Source organism: Phyllobates terribilis, unplaced genomic scaffold (genome assembly GCF_046119375.1).
Source record: "Phyllobates terribilis strain yellow unplaced genomic scaffold, ASM4611937v1 Scaffold_3__8_contigs__length_932513732, whole genome shotgun sequence".
NCBI lineage: Eukaryota > Metazoa > Chordata > Amphibia > Anura > Dendrobatidae > Phyllobates > Phyllobates terribilis.
Genome location: NW_027362763.1, coordinates 836,450,826 through 836,470,985, shown reverse-complemented (window position 1 = coordinate 836,470,985; position 20,160 = coordinate 836,450,826). Strand labels below are relative to the sequence as shown.

At 41.8% G+C, this 20,160-nt stretch overlaps 1 protein-coding gene across 3 annotated transcripts in view; it reads right to left on the bottom strand.

The window, feature by feature from the left end:
- The window catches only part of RALGAPA2 (Ral GTPase activating protein catalytic subunit alpha 2), a 330,418-nt gene that overhangs the window by 246,368 nt on the left and 63,890 nt on the right, over positions 1–20,160 (bottom strand). For all 3 annotated transcript variants that reach the window (XM_073672456.1, XM_073672457.1, XM_073672458.1), the window contains exons 9-13: positions 14,039–14,238; positions 8,590–8,820; positions 6,352–6,525; positions 5,224–5,361; positions 3,202–3,350 (exon numbers count right to left, since the gene is read on the bottom strand). In XM_073672456.1, coding sequence (XP_073528557.1) covers positions 3,202–3,350; positions 5,224–5,361; positions 6,352–6,525; positions 8,590–8,820; positions 14,039–14,238 — 892 coding nt within the window. The remainder of the gene's footprint in view (positions 1–3,201; positions 3,351–5,223; positions 5,362–6,351; positions 6,526–8,589; positions 8,821–14,038; positions 14,239–20,160) is intronic.

The following is a 20,160-nucleotide window of genomic DNA, read 5'->3' as shown; positions in this document are numbered from 1 at the left end:
AATAACTGAACGCTTCATGGTGAAACCCAACTGCTCTAATTAAACTGTGGATAACACAGATATGCCCATGATACAGAACAGAGGAAACAACACATTTGTGTGTTCACCAATGATTAGCTACGAGGCCGGCCAACTGCACATAGGGTAGTAAAGGCACAACCAACGAAAACTAGGTGCTATCACTGCGGACAAGATCGCCACGTACCATTAATTGGGCCTATCAGATTAGGAAACTTATTGATCCTAACAGCAATGTACAGTGTATTAATACAAGTCTTAAAGGGAATGTGCCGTGATTTTTATTTTTAGACCTTTTCATCAAATTTTTCATGTTGAACTGGACACACAATGTAATCGTGACTGCAGAGCGGAATAAAACATGTTTTGCTTTTTAAAATTTCACCTCGGTGTAGAGATATAAACATAAAGTATTTGGCACCTAATGAATTTAAAAAAAACGTTTAGTTCAACTGGGTGTTATCAGTGTTCACTGGGGGCGTGCACTTCTTCTCCCTATATAATGGTGACCAATGATAAGCAGGCAGCAACACTCAAAGAAGAAAAGAACACGCCCCCACCCTAGATCATAACATGTTTCTCAGCTTGTGAGACGTATAATGGCTCTGATCGCTTGGTCTAACCTCCTGCATGAGTCAGTGTGGGAGAGTGCAGCTGAGTTTAGCCATGTCACATTACACAGGTCAGTCTTCTAAAGGTGGCCTATGTATTATTATGAAACTGATTAAAACTTAAGATCAGCATACGGAAATTTTATCCCAGTCTCTAGTGCACAAACAATCTTTGCATGGAAGAACATTGTCAGACTAATCGCTCATCTATTGCCTGATGTTATTGAACACGTATGGCCAGTATGTATGACAGTAGAAACACATGTGATGATCATTTTCCAGACGGTTGTTCCACCATCAATCTATTTCTATGTATTGTAAATGGTCTAGTTAAATAAATGTTGGCTGAAAAAGCCATTTTCTGGCAGGTCTAGTCGACCATAGGATATTTCTGGGGAGTGGTCCAACTTGCATTCAGGGGAAACAAGGAAGAAGCTGTTGGATTTCAACAAGCCTAATCCCCATAATCTAGGTGGAAATAAACCGACAGAGAAGACCTGCAGCAGTTTACTCCTCTCTCCCCATTCATAACACATGTACACATGGCCACAATTGGTGTTCAGCTACAATAAGACATTTAACAATCTGCTCTTATTTTTACTAAGTCTTTGCTTCTCTGTTGTCAGCCTCACTTGTCATCAGAGGTAGCAACAGTGCGCAATGAAAAAAAAAACACAAAATCAAGAAGCAAGAACATCTAAAGTGCAGAAGTGTGTGTTCTCTGATCATCCTTTCTTAAGTGATGTTTTGGTTTAATAGCATTTCTCAAACCGGAATATGGGTGTATTAGGGTCGTACTTGGATGCTGCTGCTCCGGCCAGGATTATGTGTGCCTATCCCAGGAGCTTTGTACCCAGTAAACTCAGAATTCATAGATGTAGTGCAGATTACATTTTCCATTTTAGAAGAACAATACAAAACATTCTAATTCCAAGAATACATTGTGAAAAGGAAACAAAAAATGCTGATATCCAATCACAGGGCATCATAGTTACTACTGGCACGTCCATCACTGACTATGTTAAAAATGGACTAAAATAGGGGGTGTGGGGATGGGGGGGTGAGATGTCACATGTTGGTTTAATAAAAGCTACAAAACTAAGATTTCAAGAAGATTTCATACAGAGTTATGTATTTCTCTGTGCAGCATCTGTAGTCTAATAGTGAACCCCAATAACCAGCGTTACAATCCTTGGCCTAGGAGTAAAGCGGCTGATGGCAGCCAGGAGCAGCACAGACATACAGGTTTCAGTTTGATTGGTAATGACCAAAAGACTGGGAGGAAAAGCAAAGTTACTTACAAAATCGCCTGGAGAATACAGGCCTAATTATTAACATCCACAATTACTCACAGAACTGGGGGAGGCCAATAATAATCAAAATGAAAACCATAGGGGTAAACGCACATGGTGATTAATGAATAGGTCAATTCCACTACTAGCAAACTATGTACTGTATATGTTTGTATATTGACCAAATTGTATTTTTGCAACTGCATATTAATGTGTGCCTTTTTTTTTTATTTTTATTTTTATTTTAAAGGGTAAGTACAAATAGTGCATCTGCATAGATGGTGCAGCACAGCCGAAAACCACAGGGGCACCTGTCAATTGATTCAAAAGGGAACCTGTCAGTCTACTAATGCTGCCCAAACCGCAGGCAGCATAGATCAGAGCCTGGCCTGCGCCCTCTCCCGGCACCACTCTAGATGACGGACAGGTGTCTGCCAATGTACACAGCGAGAGCACTGCAGGGAGAAGCCGGCCGGTGCCGGACCAGTCCAGTCTCTGCCTATAGTGCCCGATCAGATCTTTAAACTATGTATTGTCTGGATCATCAGAGCACTTCAGAGAAAAATCTACCTGGCGGTAATTGTGCAGCCGGGCTCTGATTAATGCGACCAGGGGTTTGGGCATAATGAATAGACTGACAGGTTCCCTTTAACACACAATCACTTAATTTTGCGGGGGAACAGTCACAAATTATTTAACCGCAAAATCAAGTGATTGTTTATTGAGCAAATTAAAAAAAAATCTGGATGTTCCGGCCTCTGGTCGTGTCACGGCAGATAGATAATGATGAATTGGGGCCTTTGTACCTTCTCTCTGGAGTACAAGTCGTTCTAATAGTGATGGCTTTTTTCATTATTTCACTGGTGAAGTTGGTAAATTTCTTCACAATGGCACTCCTGTACCCCAGTGGAGTACAAAACCTGTCAATTTTTTTTGTTCAACAGTTGAAGACTACAGTGCGAAATTTTAAAGGATTTTGAGACTTTTTTGCTCTAAAAAAGGCACAAATTAGGTAAAAGAGCATTTTAATTTGGGCAAAACTCATCATCCCGCGTGCGCCATTTTGAAGAAATGGTAACAAAACAAAGACCACAAGATATAAAAGAAATGTCTCCTCAAATGAATTGCAAATGATGATTTGGCCCCTTAGTGTTTCTGGCGTGCTGGTTACTAGATCTTACTAGAACCTAACTACAGGGAAAAGTTTACATGGATGATGACTGCATGAGAAAACGGTGTCCATTCCTGGCCTGCCACTCATCACGATGCTGATAATTTACCATGTCCTTTTATCCATCACCAGATCCATGATCATCCGCCTATAGATGCTGAGCACAGACTTGCAGGTCTCCACTTGCTCCTCCAGCAGCAGAGGAACTTCTGGACACGGCTCCAGCAGGAACACATTTGCAGAGTTGGTCAAGAACACCTGAGCAGAGATAAGGTTTAGGATTGCACTTTATAAGAGGTTGTGTAATGGTGGTATTACATTACAACTTAACGTCTCTCTCCCAACTTCCCCCACATTACATCTGCTTGTGGTTACCAGCCTGAAGTTTCACCATGGACAATACAAATGTGTTTCCTCACACCCTGGATATGTGGTAAAACAGGTTACCTAACAGGATACCGGCAAGACAGTACTGAAAGTAAATCTTAGCTTAAACATGAAAAATTAACCCTTTAAATCAAGTATTTATACATGATTGCAGGGGGTCCCCGTGTGGTGAGGGCTCTGGCGCTGATCTTTCTCCTCAAACAGCCGCATCGGTGTCTAACAGAAGTGGACGGAGCTAAGCTCCATTAGCTGCTGTTAACCACTTAAACGTTGCAGTTAAAGTCTGACAGCGGCGTCTACATGTAATGTGCTGCAATGCTCGCAAGCACCAACTTCCATCAGCCCCCCGTGACACGACTGGGATTGCCGATGGGTCACCATCACTGCCTTCTTGGTACTCCTGTAAAGTTTAGCCAAAGACTGAGCTCCATAGAAAAACCATGATGTCCCTATATACTGCAATTCTGTGGGAAGGCAGGATGTAGTATAAGATCGCAAGTTCTAAGAAGAATGTTTTATTAAAAGCTTTTTATTTTTCTACCCTCATATTTCCCCAAAAAAGTTATTACACCGCAAGCTGAAGTAATGCAATGTTTCTGGTAATGTACCCTTCATCAGGCTCTGAGTAGGGTGTGTGCAATGTCCTTTTTGGAAGAAAAAAATCCACTTTCACCAGTATATGAAGGGATGAAATCACTGGGCCGTCTACGGATCGAGACAGACTGAGGAAATTACTACTGCCCATAGAAGGGACCCAGTGGCAAAAAAGCAGAGGTATGCAGTGTATAGCAATATGGTCTATATACAATATAAAATATTGAGGAGTCTAAGTGAGTTCACACAAGTATTACAATTTTTTATTTTTTTTTTAGGGTGAGCCCACACGAGATTAATTTGCTGCAGACTTCCTGATTTTTTTTTTTCATTGCAAAAATCCATGGAAAAACTCCACGACATACTAACATTTTAAAATCCGCACCTTAGGTCACTTAACACTATGGTACTATAACACCCTGCAGATTTTGCGCACAGAACTGGTGCAGAAAATCCATAACTTTACTGAATGCGAAGAAACTCTAAAGCTTTTCACATCCCACAATTATGCATCGCTACAGACCTGCCCTGATTATCTGCAGTTACACAGTACAAGGCTTGTTATAGGGCATTGAGCTCTCACTCTCAGGGCTCGTTCACACAACTGCATTTCTGTCTGAATGGTATTTTTCAAGATGAAAACACTGAACGACTTTTATACGCTAGTGTGAACCCATACACTAAGCCCTGCAGCTGTATCAGACATGGTCAGGACAGGTTTTAGGATATGCGCCCATGAATCATAAATGCAGCAGATTTCCAGCTGCGTATTCCCTTTGTGGAAAGTGTACCAGCACTGTGAAAGATCTACCTAGATCTTATTCCCCCACTGCAGAAACAATCCGCTGCGGCACCGGTCCTGCACAGCAGATTCAAGACCCACAGAATCACCTTGTGCAGCAGAATCAGTGCGTATTTCCCCCATTGCAATGCAGAGGGTAAGATGTGTAAAGTCTGCAGCAGTATTACCCCTCTGGATCGCTGTAATTTTTGCACTACGCCATTGAAAACACACAAAGCTTCTAGACTGAATTCAATTCATGTTTTCGTTCCATGAGTAAAAGTGAAACAAAGTGCTTTTCCATAATACAATAATTAACCTTTATCTGCCATGTACGGTCTCTCACAAGTCTTGACATTTTGACGTTACCTGTAGAGCCGCCTGATCCCCCGCCTTGACATCCATGTTCTCATCCTCGCACACACAACCTCGGTTAACAGCACTAGTGAAAGAGTACGTCCTCCCCCAACTAGACGAGCGCTTGTGTCCACTCTGCTCTGCCGAGACCTTTAACAAATGGCAGCATAAAGTAATAACTCGTTCATGACAGCCAAACTCAAGACAATCTGAGATTTCTAGATTAGCTTCTCAGTGGATAAAAATGTGAATTTCCGGAAGCTGGTGAGAAGTGGAGGCGTCCCACAGTGGTGTAATATGTCATGTAGTGGGATATCTGGTAGCGTCTGCTAGATGCACAGTACAGAGACCTTCCATAAAGGCTGAGCCTACATGGCAACACTAGGGGTAGAGTGACCAAAAAAAACAGAGTTGTAACGCATCCAAATTGGCAACCATTAGATGTAATAGCGCAACCCAATGACCCACACTATACTAGCTCCGCTCCAGAGTAAGACTGACCATCCAGCCCTAGTTTCCAGCACTTAACTGTAGTGTAATTGAGAACATGGGGTCTCCAATCTATGAGACTACATATGGGTACACTTTGGTAGTGGGTGTACTAACATTTTATACTGTGCTTTTTTAGCTTATTTTTATATACTTTTCTATGACTGTCCTGAATTGATCTAATCCTATACTGAATTGTACAATATATTCTATTTTAATCTGCTTGTAATATTTTTTAAAAGGCTATTAACTTAGAATTAAGGAGGAAACACAATTCTGTCAGACTGCAAGGACCTCTATGAATTCCTGAAACAAGTAAAAATCTGGTAGAGAGGGGTTACGTGCAATCTGGTTCTCTGCACTTTGGATGGAGCAGTAGAAGCAGAGGTCCTTGTCTTACTTTGTGCCTAATGTAATATTTGCTGGGTGGAAATCTTAGCCTGGATGCTTATCCAAAAAAACATCACCAGACCGTGTGTTGTGTGTAGTATTGTGGTTCATTTTCATTTAAAGTGCTTGGAGCTGAGCTACCATATAATACATGTGGCGCTGCTCATGGAAGAAAGCAGCCTTGTTTCTCTAATGCTGGAATACCCCTATAGGGTGAACAATAGCTTACTCTACCAGTGACAGACCTGTCCATTTCCATACCTGTTTGCTATCAGTCTCCGTTACTGAGGATTCAAAAACGGGCAAATTCACGTGGTCAATTGATAGGTTTGAAGGCTCCTCCATAAAAATAGGCTTCTCCTGCAAGATCCATTTCCTGTAGACTTTCACAACCTTCCTTGTGGCAGAGACATCACATGCAGGTAGCAGGAAGGCCTAAAATCGCAAAGTCACACACACTAATAAAACACTGTAAAACTTTGGCTAAATAAAGAATTTTAAGTATTTGGAGATAAGTTGCTGATCGCTGGGGTCCGACCGCTGAGACACCCAGAGATCCCAAGATCATTGCGGCATCCCCAATCTTGATAGAGCAGAGCAGCACATACTCAACCTTCACTACACTTCTTGTCTACGGGACTGTTGGAGAAAGCCGAGCACTTCACTTGGCACTCCCATAGACAGTGAATGGAGCAGAGGCCAAGGATTCAGGAGGAGGATGCACAGCCCTGTGCTAGGGGTTCCAGAGCTCCAATCTCGGGGTCAGTGAGGGGGCCCAACGGTCAGACCCCAGTGATCAGCAAATAATTCCCCATCCTTTGGATAAGGGCTAACATTTTGTACCTTTAATAGCCCTCCAACATTGATATGCATTATGCAAAGCCAGGCTGCAGCTTATAGAAGCCCATTGTGCTATTTAGTACAAGTATAAAGAAGAACCGCAGTGCTGTCATTTAACTGACATTGTAAAAGATATGCAGAAAACAGGATAATAGAATTATTAAACAGGTTTTCCATGACAAAATGTTCTTGTATAAAATTGAGGAGGGAAATAATAACAAAAATTAACCATATTCAGACTGTACTGCAGCCCCCCAGTGAAGAACAGAAGCAAAGATGCAGCACTTGATCAGTGATTGAAGAGTTGCTATTTTTTTAATTTTTTTTTTACTCTCCCACAGGTTATAAAATAGCTACATGTATGCATGGAAAACCCGTTTAACACAAAGCAGACATAGTTAAGACTAGATGGTGATCCTTGTAACAAATGAGATTACACTCCTAACCACTAGGTGGCACAAAACTACTTAAATAGTAATGAAAAACCTTTTTTTTTCTTTTATAACATTCCTGTAAAATCCCTGAATACAAAAGAAGCCATAATAAAGTAATTATCTATGATAATTGCAAATGACCTTTGCAAAACAACCCAAGGCTACAAGAAATTAATATGTCTCCAATAAAATAATCATAATGCATTTAAGGGATTGTTCAGTCCAATGTGAATGATTCAGAAGTTACACAACTTTCTAATATCAATGTTTCGATTCCTCAACACTTACAAGATATCAGTATCTGGCTGTTGTCAGTGAAATGAAAATGGGTTTCCATTGAGAGGATGGCAGCTGACCCTGATTTAATGCAGGCCACACACCTCATAGTTGGACGCAGAACATGACTATGAATAAGGCCTCATTCAGATGTCCGATCACATATATGTTCTATCTATAGGTTTCAAAGTTAGAATATGCGCACATTATAGTCTATGGGGCTTCTTACATATCCATGTTTTTTGAGGACCATTTTTTTCCCCAGAAGGTTAGATGAAAAGTACCAACACAACTCTATGGGTCCATGATAATCACAGACAGCACTCGGATGCCTCAATGTACAGTCCATGCCCTGGTCGTGATCACCATTGTAAAGGATGGGAGAAACTTGGCAATTTATCCATACGTGAAAAAGATGTTTGTTGGTTTTTACCATCAAAGTTTCACCAAAGACTGATTCGACTCGGACTCAAAATACTGATGACACTCGTAGTATATTTTTGTGTACGTGAAAAAAAAAACAGATGTCTAAATGAGATCTGAAAGCAGTCATTGTGGAGGCCAGGACAGGGGGGAGAAACACTGTACAAGCTGCAGTAACAGTACAAGAGAAGGTTAAAGGGTGTTCACAACTCAGACATTTATGGCATTTCCACAGGATTTGCTATAGGTCCCAGCTCTGGCCACTGCATCCAGCAAGAGAATGAATGGAGAAGAGCCAAGCATGCGCACAGCACTCTCCATTCACTTCTATTGGAGTCACAGAGACAGCCAAGCAATGCTTGCTGAAATATCTAAGATGGGAATACCGCTTTAAGAAGGTTTCAGTGACACTATGAAGATATCTGAAAAGGGCTGAGGAATGTAAAGTATATTAACATAAGTCTGGACAACTCCTTGGAAGGAACAATGCTAGTAGGAGTGTGTGGACCCAGGAGGGATGACACACCTGTCTGAAGACCTCATTGATGAAGTTGACATATCCGCGTGTGGACAGGAAGATCCTTTGCACCATGTCGTACACAGGCTTCTGATCCTCCTCGATGCTGCACAGGCTGGAGTTGCTGAGTCTCCGGTCTGACAACGTGCTGCTGTTCGAGTGGTTCTTCTCCTGTTCCTGAGATCCAGTGGGCTCGACTTCAGTGTTCTTTTCTTGGCTCACATTAATCACAGACACTGTCTAAAATGACATGTAACATGGTATTACATCACACTTTCACATTTTGTAACACAATACAACTGCAGATGGAGAAGAAAAATAAAATGTTACTGTTAACACCATGGCACAGCACCTATTACAAACAGCAAGCACCCACTATTATTAAGGAAACCTATGGTACAAGATCTGTGAGCCATATTGCATGTTGACCACAGGTTTATTAGACGGGAAGATGCTTTGTTTTTCCACTTTCTTTTTTTTCCCTTGTGATTACACAGGACTGGTAAGAGTATCTCGCAAGGAAGCGAGTAGATAACTGCTATATACAAATGGATGGGCTGGAGAAAGTTGACTGGGATGTTAGGAGTTAACTTCCCTCCTGGAATGTAGCTACTGCACTCTGGTCCAGAGTCTGGGCAGGCACTAGAGGCCAAGCTCCATGGAAACTAGCTGCACACTATGAAAGATTAAAGCTTTAATTGCAAGAGAATGACAGCAGGAGGTAGAAAAAGCAAGCAAACTAGTTTATTTTCATGCTGTCTAATTAAAGCAATACCCCTTTAAGGCTATTACCATGACTTCTACATTTGACACTTTCTATACAGTTAATAAAGAAGTCAGTGTATATAAAGGAGCTGTGTATTTAAATCTCCTTATGGATCTTCACAGTATTGAAGAGACTAATGATGGCCTTTCCAACACATTTTAGGAACCTCAGGTGTGACCAATAACCATCCTCCCAGGTCTACACATACATTCCTTGTTCATTAGGATAAATGGGAAACACACAAAAGCCTGGGACAGGATCTCAGTGGTTAGATTCACATTGTATTAATGGTCATATGACACAACTCTTAAGTGTGTCAGGTACAGGGTGCAAAAAATTGTCAGTCACAGCATCTAATTGTACTGATGGAGCGTCCATACAATGCCACCTACATGCCCCATAAACAAACGAGCCAATGGCCCCTATGTACAATGCAGCCATATCCTGCCCCTATACAGTCATGGTGACCCCAAGAAAATTACCAGTGTATTACCACTTATCATTCCTATGTAACGTGCATTATCAGCCACCCATTTCCACATGCAGCGGGTATCACCACCAGCCCCTGTCCTCATGTAGGATGTATTATCACCAGCCCCTGTCCTCATGTAGGGTGTATTATCACTAGTCCCTGTCCTCATGTAGGATGTATTATCACCAGCCCCCGTCCTCATGTAGGATGTATTATCACCAGCCCCCGTCCTCATGTAGGATGTATTATCACCAGCCCCCGTCCTCATGTAGGATGTATTATCACCAGCCCCCGTCCTCATGTAGGATGTATTATCACCAGCCCCCGTCCTCATGTAGGATGTATTATCACCAGCCCCCGTCCTCATGTAGGATGTATTATCACCAGCCCCCGTCCTCATGTAGGGTGTATTATCACCAGCCCCCGTCCTCATGTAGGATGTATTATCACCAGTCCCTGTCCTCATGTAGGATGTATTATCACTAGTCCCTGTCCTCATGTAGGATGTATTATCACCAGCCCCCGTCCTCATGTAGGGTGTATTATCACTAGTCCCTGTCCTCATGTAGGATGTATTATCACTAGTCCCTGTCCTCATGTAGGATGTATTATCACCAGCCCCCGTCCTCATGTAGGATGTATTATCACTAGTCCCTGTCCTCATGTAGGATGTATTATCATCAGCCCCTGTCCTCATGTAGGGTGTATTATCACTAGCCCCTGTCCTCATGTAGGATGTATTATCACCAGCCCCTGTCCTCATGTAGGATGTATTATCACCAGCCCCTGTCCTCATGTAGGATATATTATCACCAGCCCCTGTCCTCATGTAGGATGTATTATCACCAGCCCCTGTCCTCATGTAGGATGTATTATCACTAGTCCCTGTCCTCATGTAGGATGTATTATCACTAGTCCCTGTCCTCATGTAGGATGTATTATCACTAGTCCCTGTCCTCATGTAGGATGTATTATCACTAGTCCCTGTCCTCATGTAGGGTGTATTATCACTAGCCCCTGTCCTCATGTAGGATGTATTATCACTAGTCCCTGTCCTCATGTAGGATGTATTATCACTAGTCCCTGTCCTCATGTAGGATGTATTATCACTAGTCCCTGTCCTCATGTAGGGTGTATTATCACTAGTCCCCATCCTCATGTAGGATGCATTATCACTAGTCCCTGTCCTCATGTAGGATGTATTATCACCAGTTCCTGTCCTCATGTAGGATGTATTATCACCAGTTCCTGTCCTCATGTAGGATGCATTATCACCAGCCCGTCCTCATGTAGGATGCATTATCACCAGCCCGTCCTCATGTAGGATGTATTATCACTAGTCCCCGTCCTCATGTAGGATGTATTATCACCAGCCCCGTCCTCATGTAGGGTGTATTATCACTAGTCCCCATCCTCATGTAGGATGTATTATCACCAGCCCCGTCCTCATGTAGGGTGTATAATCACTAGTCCCTGTCCTCATGTAGGATGTATTATCACTAGTCCCTGTCCTCATGTAGGGTGTATTATCACTAGTCCCCATCCTCATGTAGGATGCATTATCACTAGTCCCCATCCTCATGTAGGATGCATTATCACTAGTCCCTGTCCTCATGTAGGATGTATTATCACCAGTTCCTGTCCTCATGTAGGATGCATTATCACCAGCCCGTCCTCATGTAGGATGTATTATCACTAGTCCCCGTCCTCATGTAGGATGTATTATCACCAGCCCCGTCCTCATGTAGGGTGTATTATCACTAGTCCCCATCCTCATGTAGGATGTATTAGCACTAGTCCCCTGTCCTCATGTAGGATGTATTATCACCAGCCCCCGTCCTCATGTAGGGTGTATTATCACTAGTCCCTGTCCTCATGTAGGATGTATTATCACCAGCCCCTGTCCTCATGTAGGGTGTATTATCACCAGTCCCTGTCCTCATGTAGGGTGTATTATCACTAGTCCCTGTCCTCATGTAGGATGTATTATCACTAGTCCCTGTCCTCATGTAGGATGTATTATCACTAGTCCCCGTCCTCATGTAGGATGTATTATCACTAGTCCCCGTCCTCATGTAGGATGTATTATCACCAGCCCCTGTCCTCATGTAGGATGTATTATCACCAGTCCCTGTCCTCATGTAGGGTGTATTATCACCAGTCCCTGTCCTCATGTAGGATGTATTATCACCAGCCCCTGTCCTCATGTAGGGTGTATTATCACCAGCCCCTGTCCTCATGTAGGGTGTATTATCACCAGTCCCTGTCCTCATGTAGGATGTATTATCACTAGTCCCCGTCCTCATGTAGGATGTATTATCACCAGCCCCTGTCCTCATGTAGGGTGTATTATCACCAGTCCCTGTCCTCATGTAGGATGTATTATCACTAGTCCCTGTCCTCATGTAGGATGTATTATCACTAGTCCCTGTCCTCATGTAGGGTGTATTATCACTAGTCCCCGTCCTCATGTAGGGTGTATTATCACTAGCCCCGGTCCTCATGTAGGGTGTATTATCACCAGCCCCTGTCCTCATGTAGGATGTATTATCACTAGTCCCCGTCCTCATGTAGGATGTATTATCACCAGTCCCCGTCCTCATGTAGGGTGTATTATCACCAGCCCCTGTCCTCATGTAGGATGTATTATCACTAGTCCCCGTCCTCATGTAGGATGTATTATCACTAGTCCCCGTCCTCATGTAGGATGTATTATCACTAGTCCTCGTCCTCATGTAGGGTGTATTATCACTAGTCCCTGTCCACAGTATCAAACAAATGGGCTACCCACATAATGTGATGTACAGCATGTGCTCAGACAAAAATCAAGTAAAAAGAAAACTTAGGGAGGTGCAGTAATTGGTTATATATTTAAATTGCACAGAGTCCAATCCTTTTTTTTAGACACATTGTTGTTCGAGTCTATTTTTGTGACACATTGAAGAGCAGCATGTGTGTATTCAGGGGCACAGTGAGGGGATTTTTTTTATTCAGTGGCTCATATATATGCATCATATCTCCCATTGTGCTATTTTCTTATCTGTTGCAAAAAAGGAGTGAACGAAGACATTTGGACAGCAAACTCTGCACAGAAGAGTCGTGACCGGGAGAAGTCACTATGAAGGTCTGGAGCAGGTGGTGAAGGAAACACAGAGAACTACTCCAGAGTAAACGAGCCCATGCAGGTAACTGGGTGCTGCTGACTGTGTGTAATTAGTTGTATAGACAATGTATCACCTGAGGACTCATGATGGGTGATAATGGTAACAGTGTGCTGGGAGTTAACGTTATACTGCGAGGTGTAGTTTCATTAGGTGAAAAGTTATACGAGGTAAATCCAGTATATGTCGGTCCGTGCAGAAGTTGGGTTGATAGCACAATCAGTTGCGTTTCACCCTGCTCCTTTGCCATGCTGAACCCCAGTGTACCCCCTTATTCTGATAATGTCATACCTTATTATAATGACTAATGCCTCTGCGTCTATGGTTCATATTTTTAGAGGGTTTGTGATGTCCAGCTACAAAGTTAGCATCTCTGAGACCCTTTCTCCACCCCATGGATTTTCCACAAGTTAAATTTTTCGATGTGCTGCTGACTAAAACCCCTGATTAACAGCTCAGCTTTCTCTTTATATCGATACTTCCTTAAAGGTAATCTGACGGCAGGATTTCACAAACTATTTATATGTGCATGTAGCTCCTTCACATACAAGTCCAGCAATACCTTTACATGGCCAGTCCATTCCTCTGACACTGTGAAAGCTGCATTTGAATTGATTTGCAAATGAGGTTGAAGAATTGGAGCCTGTCACTCTAACTCTATTCCCTGCCCAGCGCCGATTTCTCCTCCTTGACTGACAGCCCCTGTACTGTGTGACTGCAAGCAAAGGAGCAGTTAGTCAAGCAGGAAGCGGCGGCGCTGGGTGGGGAGCAGAGCTGGAGTGACAGGGGCATGCAAACAAGTGATAAGAGCAATGTTATTATTACAGTGCTTGCACACCATTATTTCCACAATAAACCACCATGTCATTTAGGAGATCCTGCTTTTATGGAGACTTGGCATTTTGGAGAGCTACATGCCAGATTGCCTTTAATAATAGCATCTTTGCCTAATTAGCTTCAACTCCTTTTTCAGAATTGTGGAATGAATGAAAAAAATCCCTTTGCAAAAGGGACCTCACTTTAATGAAGCCTGTATAACGAAGGAAGGCCGGCAACTACCTGAATCAGCTTGGGCAGAACCTCGCCTCCATTCTTAGTGCTTTGAGAAGATGCTACATATTTCTTTTCCTGGAAGAAGGTGACAAGCCACTTGATAAACACGACTCTACCTGCCATGTAAGGGATTTTTGTGCTATAAAGGTTTTCATTATTTCGGGTTACGGTGACATACACGGGCTTTGGTCTGACATCCGGAATATCTGAAACAGAGAGAAACTGTTAATTCCACAGTATCATTAAGCCAGGTCACTTTACAAGCTTTCGCTGAGATCCGCAAACACTAAGTATATTGTTTTAAGCCGAGCACATGAATAGACTTCCGCCGTGTCTCTAGAAATATCCATGTCTATATATTTACACTGCGTTAATGAAAAACAAAGTCAGAACACACTGAAGATGACCTTTGCTTTATGAGATAAGAAAAACCCGTATAGTGCGACACATTTGCAGCTGTATGTTTATGTATCAGATATACATTAATGCTTCAATGGAAGCCGGCACAAATCTAACGTGCATGAAGACAGCCTGGATGTCACAAGAAGTCTTCTGCCACTGAAAAAAAGTTGGATTTTTTTAATTTTTAGGTTAATGTTTTTTTTTTTTTTATTATATATATATATATATATATATATATATATATATATATATATATATATATATATATATATATATATTTTTTTTTTTTTTCTCTTCTAAACATTTTTTTTTATTATTATATAAAAGTCATAACACAAGAGAAAGTTAGAGCAACATATTGCAATGCAAGGCAAATAGCATGGGAAAGCCTCAGCAAGTGTGATGGATCCATATTTCATCCATTTTTGGTCTGAGTGTCAGATTTACCAGCCATGTGTCATCTGTTATATGCAAAAAAAAAAAAAAGACTAATGTAGGTTCCTAAGATCTTCCCAGCAGATGGTTAGTACAAAATGGACAGCACACAGATACAACTCATACGTCATTTGCGGACCAACTTTTTTTTTTTTTTGCTTAAGCTTTCAATTGAGTGGTCTAGTTTGGTCCGTAATTTGGGATAAAGTTGGATGTGTCACTATCTGTCTTATGAGAACCTTCGGACAGCAAAAAAATAAAAATAAATAACAGATATGAATAGTTCCAAGAATATGGTGCATATTTACCGAGCTGGTTGCAACGACAAAGAAAAAAGACAAAAAAAACAAAACACACCCATCGTTCATGACATGCACCATATTTATTTATTCGTTTTAGACACTTTGTGCCTAGTCTAATGTGTGGTATTGCAGAAAAGACCCATGGTATAACTGCAATGTGGTGTGACATAACACGCAACACCGTGTCCCCAAAAAAGTGCCAACATTTTGCTAGTTTGATAAGAGGCAAATCTGTGTTTTAACCCCTACAGCATGCTGTCTTGAGCTTACACAGCAAGAACCTGCTGACAGATTCCCTTTAAGACAATCTAGTCTTAGTTTGCATAGTCTAAGAAATAGACAGCATTAATAAATATGACCCAATGTGTAAGTACACGGTCAGAGAAGAAAAACTGACAGCACAAGTACAACAAACTGATGTGAATGAAGGCTTGGGTTCAGCCCAGATACGGCAGGTATTTTCGGTCAAGGCTTTTTACTAGTGAATCGGCGTGCAAATGCATGACAGATCTGCATGTTGTACATGAGGATTCCACCATATGCATTTTTTGTAGTTCTCCATAAAGAGACTAGCCTGGAGTCTTAGTATATGTGCACATGAAGGGTTTTTCAGGTGGGTCTGCTCTGAATCAAGCCTGAAAGCTCACAGAAAAGACTCAAAAGGATGACCATGTGCATTTCTAGGTAAAATCCACTTGCTGATATGTTCAGGGTTCAGGATTTCAAAGATGCCAAGTGGTTAAAAGCAATGAGCTGATCATTCTCCAGGTGCTCTCCGCTCTTAAGACAAGAAGTCAATGGAAACGCTCAAAAGATGCTCAGAAGACGCAGGGGTGTCTTTTCGAGCCTTTTGCCACAGCTTTTGCTTAGAAAATGGGAGTTAAAAAGAGGTCTGGAAATGGCAGTAAAAAAGAGGTCACAAAAATGCTAAAAACATTGGCAGTCAATCATGTCAAAAAAGGGACTCAAACAAGGAGAAAAAAACAAAATAAAAAAAACAAAACACCAACACTTCCTGAAGCATCTTACTCTCGAAATACCGGGTAGGTTAGTCACCCTTAAATAGACATGGTGTGCATATACCCTTAACGGGAGTGTTCAATGGGATAAAAGTATGCAAGTAGCTCCAGACCCCAAAGAAAACTATCCCATCATTAACCCCTTAAGGACCGAGCCACTTTGTAGGTTAATGACCGGGCCAATTTTTACAATTCTGACCACTGTCACTTTATGCGGTAATACCTCTGGAACGCTTCAACGGTTCCCCTGATTCTGAGACTGTTTTTTCATGACATATTGTACTTCATGATAGTGGCAACATTTATTTGTTATGATTTGCGTTTATTTGTAAAATAAACAGAAATATGGTGAAAATTGTTAAAATTTTGCAATTTTCAAACTTTGAATTTTCATGCCCTGAAATCAGAGAGACTTGTCACACAAAATAGTTAATAAATAATATATCCCACACGTCTACTTTACATCAGCACAATTTTGGAACCAAAATTTTTTTATTTTTTTTTGTTAGGGAGCTATAAGGGTTAAAAGTTGACCAGCGATTTCTCTTTTTTCCAACAAAATTTACAAAACCATTTTTTTTTTTTTTTTAGGGACCACATCATATTTGAAGTCACTTTGAGGGGTCTATATGACAGAAAATACCCAAAAGTGACACCATTCTAAAAACTGCACCCCTCAAGGTGCTCAAAACCACATTCAAGAAGTTTATTAACCCTTCAGGTGTTTCACGGGAACTAAAGCAATGAGGAAGAAAAAAATTAACATTTAACTTTTTTTCACAAAATATTAAATTTAGACCAAATTTTTTTTATTTTCACAAGGGTAACAGATAAAAATGGACCCCAAAATGTATTTCGCAATTTCTTCTGAACATGCTGATACCAAATATGTGGCGGAAAACCACTGTTTGGGCGCATGGCAGGATTCGGAAGTGAAGGAGCGCCATTTGATTTTTTGAATTCAAAATTTGCTGGAATAATCAGCAAATGCCATGTTGCGTTTGAAGAGCCCCTGATGTGCCTAAACAGTGGAAACCCCCCCCCCCCCCCAAGTGACCCTATTTTGGGAACTAGACCCTCAATGAACTTATCTAGATGTGTGATGAGCACTTTCAACCCCCAGATGCTTCACAGAAGTTTATAACATAAAGACGTGAAGAAAAAAAAAAAAAAACACAAAAATTTTCTTTTAGCCCCAAATTGTTTATTTTCACAAGGGTAACAGGAGAAAATTGACATCTCATTTTGTTGTGCAATTTCTCCTGAGCATGCCAATACCCTACACGTAATTGGCAACTACTTTTGAGGCACAGTACAAAAGGTCAGAAAGGAAGGAGCACCATATTATAGTACAGATTTTACTGTTATGGTTTGAGGGTGCCATGACCCACTAGGAGATCCCATGAGGTGCCAGAACAGCAGATTCCCTCATTCCAATGGGCAGTGAGGAAAAAATAATTACATTTTTTTACCACAAAAATTTTGGTTTAGCCCCAGATTTGACATTTTCACACTGGATATGGATAAAAAATGGCACCAAAATTTGTCCCATAATTTCTGCTGAATGTGGCAATACCTCATATGTGGCTGTACAGTACTGCTTGGCCACACGGCGACACTCATGAGGGACAGAGCGCTATTTACCTCCTGGAGCGCAGATTTTCATAGAATAGTTTGCCTACCCCATATAAAGAGCCCCTAAATGCTAGAAGAGCAGAATCCCCCCTCAAGTGACCCCAATTTGGAAATTATACCCCTGCCAAACATGTGGACACTAAATGTGGTTTAGACACACTGCGGTGCTCAGAAGGGAAGGGAGATTGGGATTTGGGAGCGCAGAATTTGCTGAATTTCTTTTGGGGGGCGAGGAGCCATTTAGCTTTTCCAGAGCCTTTATACTACCCGTAACGTGGAAGCCCCCTATATTTCCATTAACACAGGACAGATCTGAGTGGGGGCTTTTTATGTGAAGCTTTTATTGGGAACATTTTACATAACATTTTAGATCACATTTATTCGGCGCTCTATGCTGAGCACTTACATCGGGGTTTCCGTCTAAATCTACAAATGACGTGATTCAGATGAAACCCCAGAGGGATCCATTCACTATAATAAGATGAGGCAGCAGAGTTACTCTGGACTCAGTCTGGCCTCTGTTCAGCGTTATCCTTCTTTTCAGAGGTGCACAAAACTGTGGCTGACCGCGCTTTTATTTAAGCCTAAAAGGATGGACACCGCCGGATCATAGGTCAGACGTCGTCCACAGTGGCTTCATCTGTCTCATTACAGGGAATCTTCCGTCAGGGGTTTCCGTCTGAATCACTTATTTCAGAGATTTACACGGAAACCACGGTGTAAGCGCTCAGCGCAGAGCGCAGGATAAATGTGCGCTGAGCAATACTGCGATCTTTGGGAGGCAGAATGAACAAAAATCAACAATTCAGGATTTTTTTTGTTGTTACTTGTGTGGTAAAATTGATAAGGTAGCTTTATTCTTCGGGTCAGTACGTTTACAGCGGTACCACATTTATGTAATTTTTTAGGTTTTGGCGCTTTTACATAATAAAACTTATAGAAAAAAATAATTATCTTTGCATCGCTTTATTCTGAGAGATGTAACTTTTTCATTTTTCGGCTGATGGAGCTGTATGGCAGCTTGATTTTTGCGGGACAAAATGACATTTTCAGCGCTACCATTTTTATTTCCATCCGTCTTTTTGATCGCGTTTTCTTCCACTTTTTTCCAGCGGTATGATGAAAAGTCATAGTTTCGCATGTTTGTTTCTTTTACGCTGTTCACTGAAAGGGTTAACTAGTGTGACACGTTTATAGATCGGGTCGTTCCAGACGCGGTGATACTAAATATGTGTACTCTTTTATTTTTATTACCTATAAATCTGTATTTATTAGTGTAATTTTTTTTTTTTTTTTAACATTTTCTTTAGATTTTTACAAAAATTTTTTAAACATTTTTACTTAGTCTCACTATGGAACTTTCACTTTTTTCATAGGTATAATGTATTGCAATGCACTAGCATTGCAATACATTATACCTATATTAAAAGCTCCTGAGACTATGCTGTGCATAGGTCTCAGGAGCTTTCCGTAGCTTGGTGACATGGGGGTCATCATGACGACCCCTGGTCAGCATGGCAAAGGTCGTGCCCCCACGATGACATCACGGGGGCGCTGACCTGAAGGCAAAGGGAGCTCCCAGCCCTCTGCCTTGTCTCCTGAATGTATTCAGAGGGTTAACAGCCAGGGGCGGCGCTGACACCTCTCCTGGCTGTTTAGTGCCGCAGCTCAGCCACTGGCAGCGCTGAGCTCCGGCACTGATGGAGCAGCAGAGGCTGAAATTTCAGAGTCTCCTGCTCCATCATGCTGTGATCGGTCAGTCAAATTGACTGACTGATCGCAGCGATCTGGGTGCAGGGACCGACGTGCCTTCTCGTGCCGCACAGCTGTCACAGTCAGCTGTCGGCACTGAACTGGCACAGCATGTTTACACCCTGTGCCAGTTCAAACATATGACGGACACTGCACGGCAATGAGCAGTAACTTACACCCGCTCATGCCGTGCAGTGTCCGTCATTGAGCGCTATGTGGTTAAAGGGGTTTTCCCATGAAGAAAAGTTCATTTTCATCAATAGATCTTGGAATAATAATAATTTCCACAATTGGATATGTTTAAATAAAATGTTCCTGTGCTGAGATAATCTTATAAATGTTCCCCTGCTGTGTACTGTGTAATGGCTGTGTCTGACCGTGTGGGAACATGGTCTGATCGTACCACAGCTCCTGGGCAGGGGAGGAAGCAAAAGAGTATACAGACATTACAGCAGGGGATCACAAAAAATTCTCTCTTTTGAAGTAAAACTTTGTTTAAAAACAGGCAGGGAAATGTTTTACCTCACAGAAAGAATCAGCTGCTATCCCCTGCTGTCCTGTCTGTATACTCTTTTGCTTCCTC